Here is a 22,756-nt window from a genome sequence, read left to right as displayed (position 1 = left end):
CAAAGAAATATTTTGTTCTGACGTCCTTGCAGAGCCCTGGCATAATAATAACTGCTCGCTCGCGTCGCCAGAATATGATGCCCTTACGGAGGAGAGCCTTTTTAGGCCTTCGGTGAGATTAGATAATCAGACAGCGCGACTTTTCAATACTTAATTACTGTATCCAAGAGTCTTATAAACACGACTCACAGAAAATGCGCACCAAAGACAAGAGTTGAAAATATTATTTTTGGCCGGCTGGATGCTAGAAATTACCCACTGTGCGATGTGATAGGATATCGCACCTAAAATTGCCACTCAGGCAAGCTAACTGGCACTTTATTTTTGTATAGATTTGTCTTTATTGAAGCCATTGAAATACGAATAAGATATCATGAGAAAAATATGGGAAAGAATATTTCGTATTGAAGGAGGATGTATGTGGAAATCCGTCAAAGCTGAATCATGTCTTCAGAGCTACACGTGTAAAAGATTGGTGGATGTTTCATCATATAGGGCACTGGAACGTTCCATTCGATAGAGAGAGAAACTTGAAAACGGAATGAAACAAAGCTGAAGATATCTACCGGCGGAAGTTTTGAACCGCGCAAATTAGTAATTGGGATGATAGTAATAGGGTGGTTGGAATACGTATGTTCAGTCTTCAGCCCTAAGGCTGGTTGGATCCTCAACAGCTCTGCCATCAGCTGTCATAGATGGCCTAGGCATCACTGAAGAGGCGTACTAGGGAAATGAGGAGTGAGGTAGTTTCCCGTTGCTTTCCTCACCGAGCCAGAAGTTGCTATTACATATCAGTCTGCCAAGCCCACTGAAATGCATGCACTAACCGACCCTATGAGCAACATGTTCACACCATTCATAGCAGGGACTGGCTGCACATGGAATGGCATTACTAGCATCGCTCATACCTCAGTCACTTTCATATTGTCAAAGTCAAGGATAAGACAGAGACAGATCAATGAAAGTAACAAAATTGCTCTAGCCTATACCAGAAGACATGGTGCACTGTAAACACTAGGTCCTGCCAGCAAAGGCATGGTTGGAATACAGAAGAAAATATTATTTAAAAAAAGTATAATATTTTCTTCTGTATTCCAACCATGCCTTTGCTGGCAGGACCTAGTGTTTACAGTGCACCATGTCTTCTGGTATAGGCTAGAGCAATTTTGTTACTTTCATTGATCTGTCTCTGTCTTATCCTTGACTTTGACAATATGAAAGTGACTGAGGTATGAGTACAGAAGAAAATATTATAAAAAGTGAATAAGAAACTTATAATTATGTATAAATGTCCGGCTCCATTTCTAAATGGTTATAGTGCTGGCCTTTGGTCACAGGGGTCCCGGGTTTGATTCCCAGCAGGTTCGGGAAATGTAACCTTAATTGGTTAATTTCGCTGGCACGGGGGCAGGGTGTATGTGTCATCTGCATCATCATTTCATCCTCATCACGTTGCGCAGGTCGCCTACGGGAGTCAAATCAAAGGATCTGCACCTGGAGAGCCGAACATGTCCTCGGACACTCCGGGCACTAAAAGCCATACGCCATTTCTTTGTTTTTTCATTATGTATAAATTAAATTAAAGTAACCTGGAAGCTTATAAAGTTCAATATGTGATAACCAGGCACTGGAAGTATGATGTAATATAAAGGGGAAGCCCTGATGTGTATACCAGGAGTACGCAAGCCGCATGACTCCACGCACTAATCATGAGCTCACTCAGAAGTCCGGAATGAACGGGACGTTTGGAAAGCGTGGAGTCAGCGCATTGAGCATTTCTGTAGGCAGAGATAATAACTGTAATATTGGAGAAACGAACTTAATCCGCAGAGAATTTCCCATAAGGGAGATATGAATGGTTCATTTTTACAAATTGATATGCATAGCTGTGTTAACCCTAGACCGGGCGCGCTAGTTGTTTTTGTCAACCAGTGCCGTAATTCCTAGAACTGTCAGTCTTTCACCACTTCGCAACTAACACCTTTTCTTTCACTCTTGACCTTCACTTCAGTCAAGTTTCGACAACAGTGGAAGAGATACGTGTGTAATTATCTCGAGCAAACTCTTGGAACCCGAAGCTGGTTGACAAAGTCAACCGCGTGCCTGGTCATGTGAGTAAAATCTGTCTTATAATTTCCTTTCTTCTGTATTTTTGGGTAATTAGGCAAAGTCAGGTAGTACATGTAGTACATTTCTATTTTAGGTCTTGTTTTGTCAATGATGAAGACATAGCTGATATTTTGAGCCAGTTGTCCGATGAAATAGAGGACTCTGCCTCGAATTTTTAGGATGGGGAGAAGGAAATTATAAACGTATCGGATCAGGATCATAACAGTGATACGGTGCAGGAGGCCGATTCGTACCGTGGGCTGTGAAGACGATAACGAAAGAGAATTTATCTTCGGGAGAGATGGAGGAACAATGTGGTCCAAGGCGGACTTTTCAAATCTTACTTCGAGGGTCAAAGCGAGGAATATTGTAAAAACTACTGCCAGGACCGGAAGGGGAGACCAGGAAGGTATCAACAGAAATTGACTGTTTCATGCAGTTGATTAACGCTGAGATGGTCGATGAACTAATATACTGGACTAATTTGTACATTTCTAGGAAGCGGGAGGAAGTGAATTACAGCAGTGAGCGCGATGATAAATTTGCGAATCGCAGTGGCATTATGGCATTGCTCGGGCGATAAGGTGTGAAAGATTTCTTGGACATGGCGACAAAGTTCATTTTTCACCCAGCCAAGTTTTTTCTATTATGTCTGATCACTTCATTGTATAATTGTCTGACACGTTGGCTGAATGGTAAGCGTACTGGCCTTCAATTCAGAGGGTCCTGGGTTCGCTTCCCAGACGGGTTGGGGAATTTAACCTTCATTTGTTAATTCCAGTGGCCCGGGGGCTGGGTGTTTGTGCTGTCCCCAACATCCCTGCAACTCAGACACCACACATAACAAATCGTGCCCAACAATAACACGCAGTCACCTACACATGGCAGATGTCGCCCACCCTCATCGGCGGGTCTGCCTTACAAGGGCTGCACTCGGCTAGATATAGCCACACGAAATTATTATTATTGTATAATTATGCAAATATTAAAATATGACCATTATTTTAATTTAATTATGTATCTAGTGCTTTAAATAGGCGCAGTAATCATGTCCCTATGAGAATTAGTTCACGTGTTCATGGTTATCCATTTTAAGTACATTCATATTAATCAATAATACAAGTTTTTAATTTTATTTGGAGAATACCATTGAAACAAAAGATAAAAAGCCCTTAAATTAAGTGTTCATGCGATAGGAAGCCTGTAAACGACTGAAAACTTAACTGGTTGACAAAGTCAACCACGCCCGGTGGTTAGGGTTAAGTAGCGAGCCAGTTTTTTTTGCAAGCAGGGTGAAATTTCATAAGTAAGGGAGTCGCGAGTCAAATTAGTACTTGTAACTAACATCAACTACCAGATTCCGGTGGAGAATAGGCTACAAGACTGAACTGTTAAGTAGACGGAATCGCGAAAGGGATTTTGTTTAAGCTGTGTGATAATTGATACTGTCTGTTTCCTATGCTCAGTGTATTTCTTATTTTGTGGGACGTGATCTACAAACTGTGCCGTGAATTGTTTCAGACAGTGCAAATCAGAAGAAGAACCATGGAGAAGAACTCTAAGGACCGTCGTATTTCCAGTGTAATGATAGTGTGAACGTGGCATCGTCGCGCTGACCTGCTGGCCTAATTGGAGCATTGCTGAATCATGGAATGACGCGAACAAGGATGAGTACATCTGATTATATTTAATCTATAAATAACCACTGCTAGCTGTCAATGTAAATTTGTACACAGTCATTTATTGCACATAATATATAAATTTATCTAAGTTAATCATGTAGCAAGTGTCAGCTAAGTAAGCTAAGTAAGAAGACAGTAAGAATAAGTTATTTTGTGGTACTAATGCCTTGGGGGTGTTAATTTTGTGTATATAATTTTAGAGAAATGGCGTTATTTTTATGTTCGGAATATATTCTTGAGCGTGTGTTGAAACAATCTTCTTTCAATGATATATCAGCGTGTGTTGATGTAATGGGGATAAAGATTACATGGCATTAAGTAGATTTAAAGTAATTTTTGGAAGCATGTTAATTGTATGGCATGTTGCATGTGTATTTTTGTTATTCGAGAAGACCCATCAGTGTTGTGCAATGGATTTGAACCAACAAACATCAACGAATATTACAGCTTATATTTAGAGCCTTCGTTCGCGGATAGATGATTTTAATTTGGTTGAGATAAAGGTCTGTGCTATGAGGTAGTTCATCATTTTCGACGTTTCATTATTGTGATTTATATATAGACTTGTTGAGGCCAAATTAGAAGGTATTCTGAAGAAAGGCTGGATATGTACTTGCCTTGTTATGGAAAGAGCGAGAGAAATGTTGACGTGTGTGTTACGTCAAGAGGGCGTTGAAAGATAAATGTTTACTTTCAAGTTAAGAGCCTCGTCGTAACTGCGTCTGAATGTAAAAGAGTATATCTTGTTGATGTGGAGTCATGGAATATTAAATAAGATGTATATTTATACAGTTCCAATTGATCCACACAGCACAAGTTTATTTGGTTATTTAACGTCATCTGAACATAATTTTGGTTATAAATGAGGGCATTTCAGGTATGCTGTGATTGGATGTCTTGAGTGACATCGTTTCGATTCTCGACGGGGTCACTGGACTTGGGTTTTCTACTGATGGTTGTCATCATGGATTTATTTGTTTAAATGTGTGATTTGTGTTTCTTGTATGTGTTTTTGACAACACAAATTTTGTGTTGTGGTTGTAATTTGTTGATTGTGGACTCAGTTCCATGCGGTTGCCATGTGTTTGAGGCAGGGGTTCCATTCCCACTGCAGTAAATCCAGTGTAGTTATAAGTTTTCAGGAAATTGTATTTGTTTCTATTACATAGGGCCCTTCGCTACAGATTTACTATTAGTGTGATATTGTTAACGTATAAATTCATTGTTGGTGGAATATAGTAATTAGACAGCTAGTTGTGTTAGTTTATGAGATTTAACTATTGGTTGGATCTACTCATGTCAGTGAATTAGATCAGATATAATCGTTCAGTCCGTGTTCGGTTCGCAGTAATAAATCTTAGGGATGATTCGGCAAAATGATGATTTGATTTAATTTGATTTAACAAAATGTAATATAATTTATAAAGTGTTAACACAGGTCAACTATATTTTTGGAACAATGATGTTAATAATTTTAATAATGAAACCCAATAGGAGGGTAAACAAACTGCAATGATATGTGATGATATATGTAGGTAATATTTGTGTTGTAAACGAACCGTTTAGATGTATCATAATATAATGTAAAGTAATTTTAACCTCTCGATGAGTGAGTTCTCTAGGACTTCAAGATTTTGAGAAAATGTTGTATTTTGTGAAAGAGTTAATGTGTGGAAATGGGTTTTAAAACAAACCGACTGAACAAATTTAATAAGTGATGCATCTGTGCTCAATGGAACAGTAAGACTTGGAATATATAACGGAATTATGTACAGTAATATCTGAGTGGATTATTAGTGGATTTTAATGTCAGTTGACCATGTGAATTTTTATCAATTACTTTTTATGGTTCATCATTGTTTCCTCTGATTCATACTGCCAAAGTTTTAAATGAAGTAGTTTTGCAAAGAGTTCTCTTTCATAATATTTTATTTTTTACTCTCTATCTTTACAACCTATTAATTTAAGTTTAGTTCTTTTCATTTCGAAATAGCACCTGGGATCACCCGTATTCGATCCTGGGATGAACAGCTGACGCCCAGCTTATAGGCTGGAAGGGTAGATTAAATATCTTCCAGTGCAATATACTTTGTTTTAGCACAAGGTAAAAATCCATTTTATTCTTTATTAGATTATTGCATTCCATTGACTATAGTGTTCTACATTCAAGATAATAACGTTTCTTACCCACATTAATTTCGTCGAACCGACTACGACCCGTAATGCTCTGAACCTAGACGTTGCTCGGAATGAACGTAGGTACGGTGGGACCTCGATGCCCTGGTTTGATTCTCCGACGTTCTTTCGTTCATAAAATCTTCAACCATGGTATGTGTTGTGAGGCCTGATTTTGCTACGTGGTACTATGACGATGCCCGGAACGGACAATATAGTGTGATATAATTCCGTACACTGAAGTACCTCCATTCCCGTTTACATCTCGCTATTATATTCTGTACCTGAGTTGCAGTCCACCGGCAATAAACCTTCAAAATTTGTTGTCCTGGCCTCTAACGGACTCTTGCTTTCTGGACCAACAGGTATTACAATCGTAACAGTTCGAAAGGTGGTAAATTTCATGTTGGTACCAACAATGTAAGGCAAGCAATCTATATAAATAAAATTGTAGGGGGTCCGCTGTCTGTAATTTCTTTTGTTTTGCCAATTTTTCAGATATTTATTCGTTTTAGGTCAACTCAAGACAGAATAGGTGGTTTTTACGTTTCTTGTCTGTTTGTTTGTCTGTTTGTCTGTCTGTTTGTCTGTCTGTTTGTCTGTCTGTTTGTCTGTTCCACCATCACGTCGAAACGGCTGGATAGATCTCAACCAAACTTCATATTTAGATTATACTCATCCAGAGGAAGGTTTTGATATGCATATCGTTTTAAAATCTTTGAATACACGGGGGGTTTATAGGAAAACCAGAATGTTTCTTCCACCATCACGTCGAAACGGCTGGACAGATCTCAACCAAACTTCATATTTAGAGTACACTCATCCCGGGGAAGGTTCTGATATGCATATCATTTTAAAATCTTTGAATAGACGGGGGGTTTATAGGAAAACCTGAATGGTTTTTCCACCATCACTTCGAAACGGCTGGTTAGATCTCAACCAAACTTCATATTTAGAGTACACTCATACCGGGGAAGGTTTTGATATGCATATTATTTTAAAATTTGTGAATAGACGGGGGGTTTATAGGAAAACCAGAAGGGTTTTCCTCAATTTTCTCTTATACTATTGATTTTCTGTAAACTTAGTTTACCGTTCGTGAAACGTCTCTTCATTATAAACAACTTTCGTTATGTTCATAATTTACCTTACTCTTCACATGACGGAGAAATTTACAATTTTCCGCTGGTATCGTGCTCTGCATCGAGTGACAGACAGACCGACTACGAACCTACAGGTTACCATGGCAACGTCTCTGACTGCATGCCAGCAGGGAAGTAACGTATTGCCATTTTCCTCATCATGCTTTTAAATTGATGGTTGTTCCTTGGGTAGAAGGCAAGAGAGGCGTCAAATCGGCCTATCTGCGGGATATTGGCTGAATATCGTTGGATGTTATAACCGCCCTCAAATAGATTAAGTAAGAACACCATTACTCATCTTCTTCTTATTTGTTTACCTAAGAATCACTGGACCTAAATTTCTCCTCTGTTACCGCTTTATTATATCCATAACTCACACTAGCATAATTTATTGAGGGGCATTTGATTTTCCAATACATTCACTTGCCATTTAGATATTTGTCGTTATCCGGCTGTCCTCAGTTATAATCCATTTTCTATTACTTTCAACTTTCTTAACTGTATTATTTTCTTCCTTAATTACGCCGTATGTACGCTAGTGCTACAAACTACTGGATGTATTTCCACCAAGACTCATATTTAGAATACACCAGTCCTTGATAGGTTTTAGGGCAAATATTGTTTCTACATCCGTGAACTGACTGGGGGTTTATACGAAACCGAAACAGTGATTTTGCACTTCCACAAAATATACACAACCAAACTTACTGGAAATCTACCTAACTTGGTAGAAATTAATTTCTAAACCTTTTTTCTCATGTGCATCATTTCGATACGAGGATTAATAAGGGAGATATCATTAACGGACCGTTTTTCTGTACAAGTCACATCGGACTTAACACACGAGCGGGTGCGTGTAAAGCGTATTCCTTACAACTTGAAAACTACTGAAGACATTCGAACCAAAATTTATATTCAGCATCCACCTGTCCAAAGGTAGGTTTTAAACATAAATAACATGTCATGTTCCGGAGTGGACTGGCGGTTTATAGAGAACGGAAATGGTGATTTTACTCTTCCACAATATATACAGAACAAGACCAACCTGACTGGAAATCGACCAAACGTGATGGAATTCCACCTCTAAACCTTTTTTTTCATGTGCATTTTTTCGTCAGGAGGATTAATAAGGGAGATATCATGAATGGTCACTTTTGCAGGTTAAGTCCAGCGGACATAGCCCAAAAGGTGTTTTACCTGGAGCAGATTCCTTATCTATATAAATCAAATCGTAATGACTGTGTGCCTCTACACTGACTATTTTGGCGAAATTTTCGTACAGCTTTCCGTTTAAGGGGTAATAATGACCATCTCAATAATTTTTCGTTTAGTTTCCAGAAAGTCCTAATTTTTACCCGCCTCGCCCAAAATCCAGATTGCGGCATAATCTGCCAGAAGAAAAAGAAGATAATTGAAATTTGACAAAATTATACGTTTTAGCCTGTAACGAACGGAAAACATCCTAGATCATTAAATTTTTCACTTTTTATCCCCGAAGAATGTCGGAATATGCAGGCAATTTTAATGACGGTGCAGACCTTCGGAAATTCCTATCACATAACGGATTGCACAATCTCCGTTCAATTTGGAATGATCTACAACCTTGGTCTTATGACTTTTTGCCCTATCTGTATCCCTTTTACGTTTGATCCTTCTCTATTAATCGATGTTAAGTAAATTTGGACTTTTCACATGCATAATTCATACTTTGAATTACTTATATGAAATACAGAATCATCAAACTCTTCACGAAAATTGGCCCACGCAGTAGCCATATGTGAGCCAAATGCTATGTATGTAGCTGTCACATAATTATCCGAAAAGTAATGTAGTGTGAGATAATCTTACAAAAACTTTACCCTGTTCCACGTTTCTAACTCAATCTGACCCAAGAATAGATGACATATCATAGGACCAGCCATTTAGGCCACTAAATCCGGCGTGTCTTATGGTATAATCCTTTGTCGATATGACGTACGTTTAGTAGCAGTTAATCAGTAAATGAAGGTCTTCAATATTATAAACACGCATATACTTTCGTATGTCGATCTGTATATATTCACTGATGTCGATTTTTAGCGATCGAGAAAGGGTGGGTCTGCTATTGTAATCAGTACTCCCCACACCGACTTTGACTGGCAGTAGGAAAGGGTTCCTTCTCCAACTCCTGTGTAAGGAAGACCTACAATTGTAATGAATATTTCCTTCTCGATTTGACTTGCAGAAGGCAAGTGAGCATGCAGTTTTGTTTAAAACTCCCCTACCCGATTGTGTTTGGCAGTAGGCAAGGGTGCCCGCCATTATAAAGAAATGTCCTCATCTAAAATGTGACTGGCATTAGACATAGTGGTCTGCTATTTTGATGGAGACTCACCAACTTTGTGTGACTGGCAGTAGGAAAATGGGCCTGACATTACAATGATAACGGCACAACTGAATTTTGAGTGGTGGTAGGGAAGTTGCCTGCCATTATAATATAATCTCCTCGACTGTAATCTGTTTGGAAGTAGGAAATGGGGCCTGCCATTGTAACGAACACTCCCAAATTGATTGTGACCGCGCAGTAGGCCTGCAATTATAATGTAAACTTCCCAACTGCCGTTATATCACAAATCCGTAACAAACACTTTACATTGGAAGCAACGTATGGGGACATCCCCATGCTCTTTCTCGGATAACGCTAAGAGACATGCAGTTTTAAAACAATCTTATTTACTGCATGTACACTATTTACTTCGATATTCGATTACAATGTTGAATACCGTAGTGAAGCACGGGTACATTTGCTAGTGTAATAATAAGGATAAATGAGAGAAAAGGGAGTTAAAGTAAGACTCCTTCCCGCAGTCACCACTGCCATACGATTTATTTACCACATACACTCCTCATGCAAACCGAGACCACAAACAGAAAGAAAACCAGACCAAACCCCACGCCCTTGAAAGGACCTTGGCCTGCCCAGCGACCGCTGCTCAGCTCGAAGGCCTGCAGACGAATCCTCTCGGCCGTTATTCTGGGCTTTCGAGACCGAGGCCTCAGTCTCACCGTCAGATAGCTCCTCAATTATAATCACGTAGGCTGAGTGGACCTCAAACCAGCCCTCATGTCGATATAAAAATCCCTTACCTGGCCGGAAATCGAACACGGGCCTCCGGACGAGAGGCAGGCACGCTAACCCTACACCACGGAGCCGGCAGAAACAGAAAGAGCAGTGTCATAAATCTGCGCATCACATGATATGAACGGTACTCACCGACTCCAGGAGCACAAGATTTTGCGGTGTGCACAGTAAGATTTACCGTCGAACCAGTGTCCTTATCAAAGGCAATACCGTACTCACAGCCCTTCTCACGTAGACATTATCGAAGCATACACAATATCAGTACCTTGCCTCACACAACAAGCTTCGTCGAAAATACGATAAAGGTCTTAATCAAAGCATGCATTGGAGACAAATACCATAACAGGGCTAAGGAGGGAGCTCATAAGAAATCGTGACGCAGAGAACCCAACCACATCTTCCAAAGCACATACAGAAACACAGAATGGGCATAAAGACATACCGAAGTAAACCGTATACCGGGCACAATGGAAAGAGGAATTAAGCTAGAGAGAATAAACACACTAAATTAAATAGGGAATTATTATGACGCAAAGTCAGGTCATGAAACCAGACAAGGGTCTTAATCAAGCCAAATTACATAAAAGGGTCTAAGCAGAATAGCTAAACGCCATGATGACACGAAAACTAAAGTCCAACAAGCAGAAACGAGTACTCATATGAAAGTAAAGAAAATATATGCCTTCACTCATAGCATCATAGGAATACAAACCATACAGACTTGAGGTAGTCCGTGAGATCCCTTCAAATTAATTATATTTAAACCTGTTAAATCAATCCAAAATGTTTCATGGTGTGGATTGCTGTAGGCACGTCCTAGTTCGTGAACAATGGGCAACGGCTGAGGGGCCTAGTAAGTGGTCATGAGAATCGGGATACCAGTTGCCACGGAATGGGAGTAGACATCTCGGACGTATTATGAGTCGTGGCCCTCCTTGTGCTCAGGCTATGCTAAAGTTGGGTAGCATCCTGCTTCGTGAATTTACCGAGCTCAGAACATTTTAAGCAAGCCTAGGAACTATGGGAGTAACGGAGACTCTCATTTGACAGGCAAGGGGCTCCTTGGAAACAACTTGGCGAACGAAATAGAATTCGATGGGGAGCTATCAATATTAATGGCTGAGTCAGCAAAGAGTATGCATCTGGATGTACTAGGAGTAAGTGATATTCGGCTAAGAGGAGATTTCGAGGAAGAGATAGGAGGTTATAAAGTGTACTTGACGGGTGTTATAAAGGGAAGGGCAGAGTATGGGGTAGGACTGTTTATCAGGAATACTATTCCACTAAACATAGTTTCTGTTAGGCACGTAAATGAGCGAATGATGTGGGAAAATTTAGCAGTTGGAGGAATTAGGACGAGCATTATCTTAGTGTATTCACCATGTGAGGGTACAGATGAGGAAGAAGGTAACAAGTTTTATGAAGCATTGAGTGGCATCGTAGTCAGGGTGAACAGCAAGGATAGTATAGTGCTAATGGTCGATTTCAATGCGAGAGTTGGAAATAGAACTGAAGGATACGAAAGGGTGATCGGTAAATGTGGGGAAGATATGGAAGTTAATGGGAATGGGAAGCGTTTGCTGGAATTCTGTGCTAGTATGGGTTTAGCAGTTATTAATACATTCTTCAAACATAAGGTTATTCACCGCTACACATGGCAGGCTAGATATACGTGATCCATAATACACTATATCTTAACCAACTTCGAATTCAGGAAGTCTGTTAGGAATGTACGTTTTTTCGGGGATTTTTCGATGATACAGACCACTATCTGATCTGTAGTGAACTAGATATATCTAGTCCTAGGGTAGAGAAAGTGAAATTTATCTGCAAACCAATAAGTATAGAAAATCTCCAGCACGAGGAAATGAGACTGATATATATGGATATGACTACTTAGAAGTTTTGAAATGTGGACAATAAGCAGGTTCAGGGTATAGAAAGAGATGGGTGGTATACAGGGATGCTGTAGTAGAAACAGCAAGGGAATGCCTAGGAACGATGTGTGTAGAGACCGAAAACAGCGAACATCTTGGTGGAATGATGAAGTGAGAGCAACTTATAAACGTAAAAAGATGGCTTATCAGAAATGGCTCCAAACAAGGGCTGATAAAGACAGGGAATTGTACGTAGATGAAAGAAACTGAGGGAAACAAGTAGTGGTTGTATCCAAAACGAAGTCACGGGAAGATTTTAGTAATAACCTGGAAAGGCTAGGTCAAGCAGCAGGGAAACCATTCTGGACAGTAATAGTGAATCACAGAAAGGGAGGGAAAAAGGAAATGAACAGTGTTTTGTGTGATTCAGGTGTACTGATAATATATCCCAGGGAATCACTGGGCAGGTGGAGGGAAAACTTTGAAAGTCTTCTCAACGTATAAGTAAATCTTCCTGGTGTTGACGCGAACAGCCAAGCTCATGGGGAGGAAGAAAATGATATTGTTGAAATTGCGCTTGAGGAAGTGGAAAGGATGATAAATAAACTCCATTATCATAAAGAAGCAAGAAAAGATGAAATTAGATCTGAAATGGTGAAGTATAGTGGGAAGACAGGGATGAAATGGCTTCATAGATTAGTAAGATTAGCATGGAGTGTTGATAAGGTACCGTCAGATTGGACAAAAGCAGTAATTGCACCTATCTGTATGCAAGGGAACAGGAAGATGGCAACAATTATCGAGGTACCACATTGATTAGTGAACCAGGTAAAGTTTTCACTGATATCTTGGAAAGGAGGGTGCGATCAGCGGTTGAGAGGAAGCTGGATGAAAACCAGTGAGGCTTCAGATCACAGAGGAGCTGTCAGGATCAGATTTTTCGTATGCGACAAGTAATTGGAAAATGCTACGAGAGGAATAGGCAGTTGTGTTTATGTTTCGTAGATCAAGAGAAAGCATATGACAGGGTACCGAGGGACAAGATATTCGCCATACTAGGGGACTATGGAGTTAAGAGGAGATTATTGAAACCAATCAAAGGCATTTATGTTGACAATTGGGCTGCAGTGAGAATTCATGGTAGAATGAGTTCTTGGTTCAGGGTGCTTACAGGGGTTAGACAAGGCTGTAATCTTTCACCTTTGCTGTTCGTAGTTTATATTTATCATCTACTGAAAGGTATAAAGTGACAGGGAGGGATTCAGATTGGTGGAAATGTAGTAAGCAGTTTGGCCTATGCTGATGACTTGGTCTTAATGGCAGATTGTGCCGAAAGCCTGCAGTCTAATACCTTGCAACTTGAAAATAGGTGCAATGAGTATGGTATGAAAATTAGCCTCTCGAAGACTAAACTGATGTCAGTAAGTAAGAAATTGAACAGAATTGAATATCAGATTGGTGATACAAAGATGGAATATGCGGAAAATTTTAAGTATTAGGTTGTGTGTTCTCCCAGGATGGTAATATAGTAAGTGAGATTGAATCTAGGTGCAGTAAAGCTAATGCAGTGAGCTCGCAATTGCGATCAACAGTGTTCTGTAGGAAGGAAGTCAGCTCCTGGACGAAACTATCTTTACATCGGTTTGTTTTCATACCGACTTTGCTTTACGGGAGCTAAAGCTGGGTGGACTGAGGATATCTTATTCATAAGACATGAAAGTAGCGAGAAGGATTACTGGTACAAACAGGTGGGAACAATGACAGGAGTGTACTCAGAACGAGGAGATAAAGGCTAAGTTAGGAATGAACTTGATGGATGAAGCTGTACGCACAAACCGGCTTCGGTGTTGGGGTCATGTGAGACGAATGGAGGAGGATAGGTAACACAGGAGAATAATGGACTCTGTTATGGAGGGTAAGAAGAGTGGAAGGAGATCTAGCCGACGATGGTTAGACTCAGTTTCTAACGATTTAAATATAAGAGGTATAGAACTAAATGGGGCCACAGCACTATTTGCAAATAGAGGATTAGTTTAGTAAATTCACAGAGGCTTGCAGGCTGAACGCTGAAAGGCATAACGTTCTATAATGATAATGTATGTATGTATGTATGTATGTATGTATGAATGTATTGAACCGTTCTGTTCATGGACCAATGGTATAGATTTTAGTATTGGATATTGGGATTACATGAGACCACCCACGAAGTCATTGTCTTATAGTTTATTTCATAAAAGATTCCAGAAGAAGCGTTCTCGTGTGAAGAGAGCTAGAGCGTCATTATGAAAATCTCCAGAACCTCATTAAAGGGAGTTATGTCCCAAGCCAAGCCTCTTAATGAAGATTGGGGACGCTTCCCGGATCCCGGCAAAACTTACCTTCGGAGGGAAGAAAGAATTAAATTAATATCCTTGGTTACGGAAGAGTTGCATTGGATTTGATACAAGAATTGCAACCTGCATAATTTCTGCTTAATTTTGATATGCATTAGGGCTGCAATCATGAATGCATTCGTTAAGTAGGGTACTTGACGTGCGTTGTGCGGGAAAACTTCGAGTCGCGGGCGCGCGTATCCTGCACGCGATCAAGCGGCGTGGTTACGCTAACCTGGTTATAAAAGCAAGGCCGCCTGGCACATCAGCCTCATTCTTTGACCGTAAGGCTGCTAGAACGAAGTCGTCATGCTGCGTGTCGGTACTGAGAACAACATTTTATCTTCGAGCTGCACCTACAACTAGTACTACTGAATCTGCGAGGAAGTAAGTAATCAACTTGCATATTCAGCTAAAGTCTTGATATTACCTGTGTTGATATGCTATGGTGAGATGAGGTACCGCCTGTAATAGACTGATGAACTAGTAGCTTCATATTTCTGTGAGGTCAAGTTGTAACTGACGTAATGCTAGAATAAATGTAGGCCCAAGGTAGTTCTTCCAGAACTACATGTTGTCCGAGTGAAAGGATGGAATAACAGTGTTACTAAGAGTGGTGAAGAAACTATAGTGTACCAGGTTTAAAATTCAGAACAAGACTTGGTCAATGTAACGTGTGAGGCACGATAGTAATGGAAACAGGCATCGAGTCTGGACAGTCTGTAATCAATGAATTTGTTTTCAGTTACCCCTGCACCAAGCCAGAACGAGCTTTTACATCATCAGTGCGAGGAAGCCACAACCGGAGCTGAAGCCGACACGACAACGGGAATCGATCCAGGAACGTTGGGTGTACCTGATCAGCGCGACGTCGAAGGGGACATCTTCCAACCACCTAAGGAGCTGTACGAAGGACTCACGCAAGATAGAATGTCTCCAAGTGTTCACCAGTATCTGCTGCAAGCGTCGCAGTTTGTCATGATGTGGTAAATTCAGTGGTCCACAGGGAGGGCCGCTCCGTCATGTCATCAATCACATAAGGTCAGAGCTTTCCAATTCTGTTTCAAGCATGTCATTTAAATTTAGATAGGAATAGGGGGGCCGTCAGCCAACAGGTTAGTTATGGTAGGAAAATTCTTGGTAATAAAGAGCTAGGCCTCAAGCTCGAACCCCGTACATTAGGGTAGATGATAGTTTGTAGATTCCTTGTTGGTGTGTTTATATTTCATTTCGATAGTATTATATTAGCGTACGTGTTATCTTCATGGGTCAGGTCGAACTCCCTTGGTCATGGTAGGTTAGTTTAACAGGCAGGCACTATTTATTGTGTCGCGTTTAGGCATTTGTCACTGCAGACGTAGGCTGTATAGTTGAGACCAGGATTTAACCCGTAATTCACCTAGCTTCACTGACAGGGCGAGCGAGTCCGAATGTTTGAGAGATGTGAGCATTATGCATGTAGCTGACTGTATGAATTGATATGAGAAAGCCCAGCACATTTTGAGAGTGTATTGGGTGTATGTGAGATGCCTTATTATGGCCATGTGACTATAGCTTAATGATTTGTGTCTTTGTATTATCAAGATTGAGCCCATGGGAGGCGGAAATAAGATTTGTTATATTGCTGGTGATATTGAGATGAGGGCGGATCGCCCAGGTGTATTTAAAAGAGTGATTTTAGCAGCCAGATTACGTGAGGTGTTTTGAAAGGCGAGATTTCTTAGCCTGCAGCCAGCTGAGCTCGTAAATTATGGGGACTGCCGCTTGTCAAGTGTTCGAATGATGAGGGTTGTTGTGTCTGACGTCACAGTCTTGAAACTCGGTTATATTGCCGTCTGCAGCTTGTCGAGTGTGTAGGGGGGAGAAGACGACCTTGATGTTTTGAACGTGGGGGAGAGATTTTTGTTTGGTTTGTTCTACTTTAATTATAACACTGGCCCGTTTGATATTGACCCCTTGGATATGTTGGTTGTGTTCTTTTATATTGTTTGTATATGAGTATTCTACGCCTTACTCTTCATGGGACCAGGGTTCGTGACCGAGTCAGGACACGGTACATTATGTGTTTATATTTGTTTGCACCGGGGTTCGATGGTACGAGGCATAGTAAATTTTATGGGAATTACTGTTAGATGTGTATTTCAGCAGATATCCATTTTTCTAGATTTCATTTCTTACACAATTGTAACATGCTTGTTACAGCACAGCTGTGTCGTGAAGGCAGTGAACTGGTTGTCATCGGCTCAACATTATCTTTACCCAAGCATTTGAAAGCTCTTACATTTGTAAATAGTTTTTGTTTATGTAATAAATCCCTGATTGTAAAACTTTGAATGCAGCGATGTTTTCTGTTAGATATTTTTTTAATTTAGCTAATTCTTACCTGATTAGTCACATATCCTAGTGTTTTATCTTAATGTTGCCCATTGTTCACCCAAGTTATCCCTGAGAAGTGCGCTATTGTCCGGCCGAGCAAGGATGTGTGTTCAGGTAAGACTATGTGCACAAGCTCACGTTTGTGAGAGTGCTTTCACCACTGTACTCTGGGTTCGAGACCGGCTTTCGCCTGGCCGGAACCACAGGGTCCTGTAGGGCACAGTATGTATGTATGTATGTATGTATGTATGTATGTATGTATGTATGTATGTATGTATGTATGTATGTATGTATGTATGTATGTATGTATGTATGTATGTATGTATGTATGTATGTATGTATGTATGTATGTATGTATGTATGTATGTACGTATGTATGCATCTGTCAAAATAGCACAACAAGGCTATTTGGTGAGTTATAACCATCAATTTTTCCTTTATCGGGCGAGGGAAGAAAAACCCAAGTAATGATACGTAGGAGACGAAGGGGGGAAAATTATATTTGGCACATGATGAGGTCTTGCTGCACTCTATTGGCACAATGAGAAATAAGGCGAATAATGAGAAAGTGAAGAATGTCTTGAAATGATCTTAAATCACATTCAGAACAATACCAACCCCGAATAAGACAAATACAAATCGAAATCACCACAGATATTGCCTAATTTATGTGAAGTATTGTGTTTGTTGATGAAAAATTATTTCCATTTGATAGAACACGTATGCAGTACAATCACCAGGACTTATTTACTTATTGTCGGAACTGTTGGCCTTCAAACAAAAGGTAATGTTTTTTAGTTCCATCAATATTCCATTTGATATCCTGGTGTAAATCACATAAACACTGTGAGCAGAGGAACTAGAAAAGTCTTTAAAAACTCTAGTTAATGGTGAATCATAAAGTCATTACGCAGTATTTGCACATCTTCTAACAACCATAGAACAGTAAGTTTCTGCCTCTGGCTGGTGTGCGAAGACCTTTAGGCATCTACTGCGGTACCAGTTGAAACTCATATAAACTCATACACACACACAAAGTTAAATAAGCTTTTCTCCATCTCTCGCATATCACTCGACCAGAATATAAATAATATTTTATTGTTGGCATTTTAAATTTTAAATCATTATTCTGCGTGGACTGTAAGTAAGATATTTTCTTCAGCTTGATTTTATTTTTCTGTGTGGACATAGCAAGATGCATACTGGCATTACTATGATTGGCACGCGTTCGTTCTTTTGATGATTATTCAGGGAGAGGATTCATATAACTGGAGGTAATGAATATATATAAGAATAGGTTTATTGCTCAATTATATTTGTTACCGTGTTTTGGTGGTAGTTATTCATGAAAGAAGGTGCTGGGTGGTGAATGGGTCTCAAACTACTAAAGTGAAATTAATTTTAAAATTTAACAAGGTTATATTTTCTTTTCAAAATTAGGTAACAACAAATAGAACAGGTACTTAGTAGCCGAAACACGATTGACAAATACATTTACATAGGTACCCCATTTGGGGTTTCAAAAGTCAGAAACATAATTCTTGAGCAATGAGCCCAACCTTACAATGAACACCATACAACAAAGGGGCCGAAAACCCCCAAACATGCCAGAAACATCTGCTTCCAATTACATCCAAAAGCCTCCTTGAGGCAGAAACACAATTTTCAAAAAGGGCAACTTCCCCCTAAAATACAAGCCTATCATAGGCCACTCCGAACTCCACCTTTAAGCCGTCCTCAAAGGACATATACACAGGGGCAAAATACCCAACCTACTGAGGTCTGTTAAATAACAAGAAGATTAATACATGACCTCTAAAATTAAATTTGAGAGGAGGCGAACTTGCCCTCCTAATACACTTTGCTTAAGACCTACTTGGCACTAGGCCGTTAATACAAGGGCTAATCCCATACTACAGAGGTGACTTAATAGCAATTTACATTACATTACGGAAGAATTGGTTGAGAAAAATAAGTTCACCTCAGGACGATGTGAGTGGGAGCTCGAGAGGGTTAAGCACTCTCTATCCCGATATGTCGTTTTAAAAGAGAATATCTGAAAAGAGTAGTTACATTTTAGGAAAAGGTTACATGGTTGAACGCTTAGAACCCGCCCCGAAAGTTAAACTTCTGAGCTAGCAAAGAAAGAAGATATTAATCGGCCATTACCTTGTGTTGAACGGCTGGAGAAGAAAGAGGCGCTTCCCGCCCCCTGCTATGTACTTAACACACTGAAAGATGGAACAGAAGTGGCCGAGAGACCCAAAAATCAGCAGTTTAAATATTCTCGCGGAAGTTTCTAGGCGTTAGGGGAATGAAAACACCCTCCCACAAACACTTTATTGGGTAGGACACAGCAACATATTCAAGTTGGGGGAAGATACCTCTGATTGGATAGAAATTAATAGAAGAAATTCGGGATTGGATACATTCATAACAAGGGGAAGAAAGGGGTAAATATTGCCAACTTAAACAATGACAGAAAGAAATTTAACAAAGAACAAACTCTTGAAATTAAATTTTCTCCAAAAAAATAGTTCTTTGACTCCGCACTAGGTTGCACTATTGTAGATCTTCAGTAGTGTCCTCTAGAAGAGAAAGTTCACACTTCTTACTTCAAGCGAAACAAAAACACATCAAAAGTGACACAGTTCTAAAACTCCAAAATTTACAGGTAGTGACATCTTCTGAGAAGGTAGAAAATTAATACCGTCAATAAAGTTCAGACTTCCTCCAGCAAAGGAGTTTTAACTGGCGCGCATTTAAATTAGCGGCGTGGAGGTGAACCACCCGGTACAATATTAATTTACACATTGTTTATTAACTTGCAGGGTGCATCACTTCCCTTCAATCAAAAAATTGTGCTTCAGATTGTTACACTTTTCTGTTTAAACAGCATATATCTTCCAAGTACAGTACACTCAGTTAATTATGTCCTTCAATATACCTACTGATAAATTAAGTCAAATATCTAACACGCAGTACAGTTATTACAATTAGTTCCCAGTGCCATTTTATAGATGAAACATGCACGCATTATATCTCATTTTTTCACTAAAATACTTGACTGCACGTAGTTCGTAGCGTCGTTCAAGTGAGCAAGTTATCCCTGACTTGTGACCTCCAACATTTGTGTGAAATGTTATCCCTAACAAGTGAAATAAGGTCAGTCACAGACTTAATAAATACATACCCCATCAGTAACACACTAAGGAATGAGGTGATCTATTTTTTCAAATTTTAAAATAATGAAAGGCAGTACTCACCTATTGAAGAGCTCGATATTGAAAAAGACGTACTCGCCACTTTCGACCATGTTCAGATCGTAGGCAGCCAATAGGATATCCCTCACCGTCTTTGGGTTGGCGCATACCACCACAACTGGAAAGAAGTTGATAATGTTAATTAGAAGTGTAATTAGCCTTACGAAGCAACTATCATAATAAAATACATAGGAATATGAGATGTACAGTACAATACGTGACGCACAAAATGCAGGATGACATAACTTTTCCGAACTTAAAAATGATTTTAATCATTTTAAATTTAATTAATTGACTGTAGGTAAATATTTTAGAATAATCTTCTTCTATGAATCGACACTATGCGCCATCGCATTGGGTTATGTATCTTTAAGAAAGACATTGAACCGCATCAGACAGAGATCCTAGAACCATGTTTAAGGGCACATAGTGTACGAAAGGCATTCGCCGGGTCATGAACGAACAAGCGCTAACGAGGGAGGTCTCAATTTAGCACGCCAGACTCACAAAGAAGAAGCTGGGGAGCAGTCGGAGTGAGAGAAAGAAATGCGTGAGACAATGAAGGAGACAGAGTTATTTGAATTTGGTTTGGGACCCCCGGCCGCCAACCGAAGCCCGTAAATTATGAGTGATCGCAGAAAGAGAATACACTAAAAAGCTAAGATTTCCATTATCAGACAATTTACAGCGAACCTAGAACAAGGATAAATTATTATTAGATTTATCAAGCATCTTGGAAATACAATCTGTAATAATTTTGCAGCTAATAAAGAAATGGTGAGTTTTTGAATGTCCTTTGTGAGAAATGGATCACTGTACAAAGGAGTTTCAATGTTTCTCAGGGAACCTCACGGGCTCTGTGTACAAGGCGAGCCATTATAAACAGAATGCGTGAGGCACCTTCATCGCTGTTTAGCAAGTTACGAGTCATCGTGTATACGTCGGGCTGCGTCGCAGTCAGACAAAGAAATAATCACTTGCAGTTTTTGAGCAGCAGTTCTTGAAGTTAGGACGACAGACATTAGCTTAATAGTCTTAATGACCAGGGAAACGAACTAATTTTCCCCTTTCGGGAACGGACAAACTCCCAGACTTAGATCACGGCATCCCGCAGCTTGGAAGTGCAGAACGTGAGTCTAACAGCTATAAACTGTTTACAGTTACAGTGAACCACATCATCAGCAGGAAACAAAGACACCATCATGAAATGGTGAACTGGGCCACGATTAAATCCAGCACATTTCCAGTCGCCGTCGCTACAACTATGATGAGCTAAATTCCTATGGGCAGCCTGGATTGGGCTGAAATGAGGGAGTAGTTTTCGAATTCCTATTACTATGTAGATAGTAATTTACTAACACCGATTAAGGAGAGATTTTCCATATTGTAGAGTAATTTGGGTGGGACCGAAACGCACGTTCTTGTATGTAGAGTTCTGATTATTTGGTTTGAGAAATGCCTTACTGGGAAAGAGTTATTCAGGTTTGTACATAAGTGACCACCACGTTTAGCTATCCGTATTTGAAAAGTAGTTGCGCGTATGAATAGAATCATCTGATATAAAAGAACGGTAGCGCCCTCGTAGAGATTTGAACCCGGGACTCAGAAGTTAGACGGCATTCATGTAAAGTAAAGTTAGCTTACGCAGGTATTTGTTATTTTCCGTAATACATGAAATTATTTCTGGATCAAGCAGAAATTGGCGAAACATTTTCCCAGCCTTGAGAAGGAAGAATCTCTAAGGAAAGCAAACGGCTGAATGGTTCACGAGTCTGCTAAAAAGTCGAACGTGGGTTTAGAGGATGAAAAAATTAAATGGCGTATGGCTTTTAGTGCCGGGAGTGTCCGAGGACATGTTAGGCTCGCCAGGGCAGGTCTTCTGATTTTACCCGTAGGCGAGCTGCGCGTTGTGATGAGGATGAAATGATGATGAAGACGACAACCCCCGTGCCAGTGAAATTAACCAATGATGGTTAAAATTCCTGACCCTGCCGGGAATCGAACCCGGGACCCCTGTAACCAATGGCCAGCACGCTAACCATTTAGCCATGGGCTGAGAGTTAAATAAAGGAAGTGGATGGCTTTAATGAGAGTTAAACCAAACGGCCTCTCAATGCGTCTGAGAGTAAATCACAGGGATATCTGTTGTGTGCAGTTATTTATACGCATAGATGCGAATTGCGATGTTGACCGGTGAGTGAGCCAGAGTACTCATGAGAGTGATAGTTCGCCAAAGAGTTGGTTTCGGGAGAGCGATGAAACGGAAGAGAAACCCTAGCTGTAGGGCGGCAAATTTAGAGCCCTGTACTTACAATGAGGTAATCGGGCCTGCGTGATCATAAATAGAGGCTATGAATCGCGAATAAAACGGACGTCTCGCATACTTAAGAATGGTATCGAGTCAGCTGTGATATAATTCCCGTTGTGTGGAATGCCGTAGCCTAGCCAGTCTTTTACGTGTGAATGCGATGAAGCTGCCAACCGCTAGAGGACCTGAGTGCACAAAGGTTTGAGATTCGTGCGTGTTACATCAAGTTCAATTCATTTCCATGTATGTGCTGTTTGCAGGTACGCGTCTTTTCTCTGTGTGTGGTATGAAATGTCGTATGGCTTTTAGTGCCGGGATATCCCAGTACGGG

At 40.2% G+C, this 22,756-nt stretch overlaps 1 protein-coding gene across 1 annotated transcript in view; it reads right to left on the bottom strand.

Moving 5' to 3' along the window:
• Positions 1-22,756, bottom strand: part of LOC136864181 (atrial natriuretic peptide receptor 1) — a 2,019,422-nt gene that overhangs the window by 1,042,591 nt on the left and 954,075 nt on the right. Inside the window, exon 3 of the mRNA XM_068226191.1 lies at positions 20,121-20,235. Within this exon, the coding sequence (XP_068082292.1) occupies positions 20,121-20,235 (115 nt within the window). The remainder of the gene's footprint in view (positions 1-20,120; positions 20,236-22,756) is intronic.

This window comes from Anabrus simplex, chromosome 2, assembly GCF_040414725.1.
Source record: "Anabrus simplex isolate iqAnaSimp1 chromosome 2, ASM4041472v1, whole genome shotgun sequence".
Classification (NCBI taxonomy): Eukaryota; Metazoa; Arthropoda; class Insecta; order Orthoptera; family Tettigoniidae; genus Anabrus; species Anabrus simplex.
The sequence above is the reverse complement of the archived record's forward strand: the minus strand, read 5'-3'. Positions and strand labels throughout refer to the sequence as shown.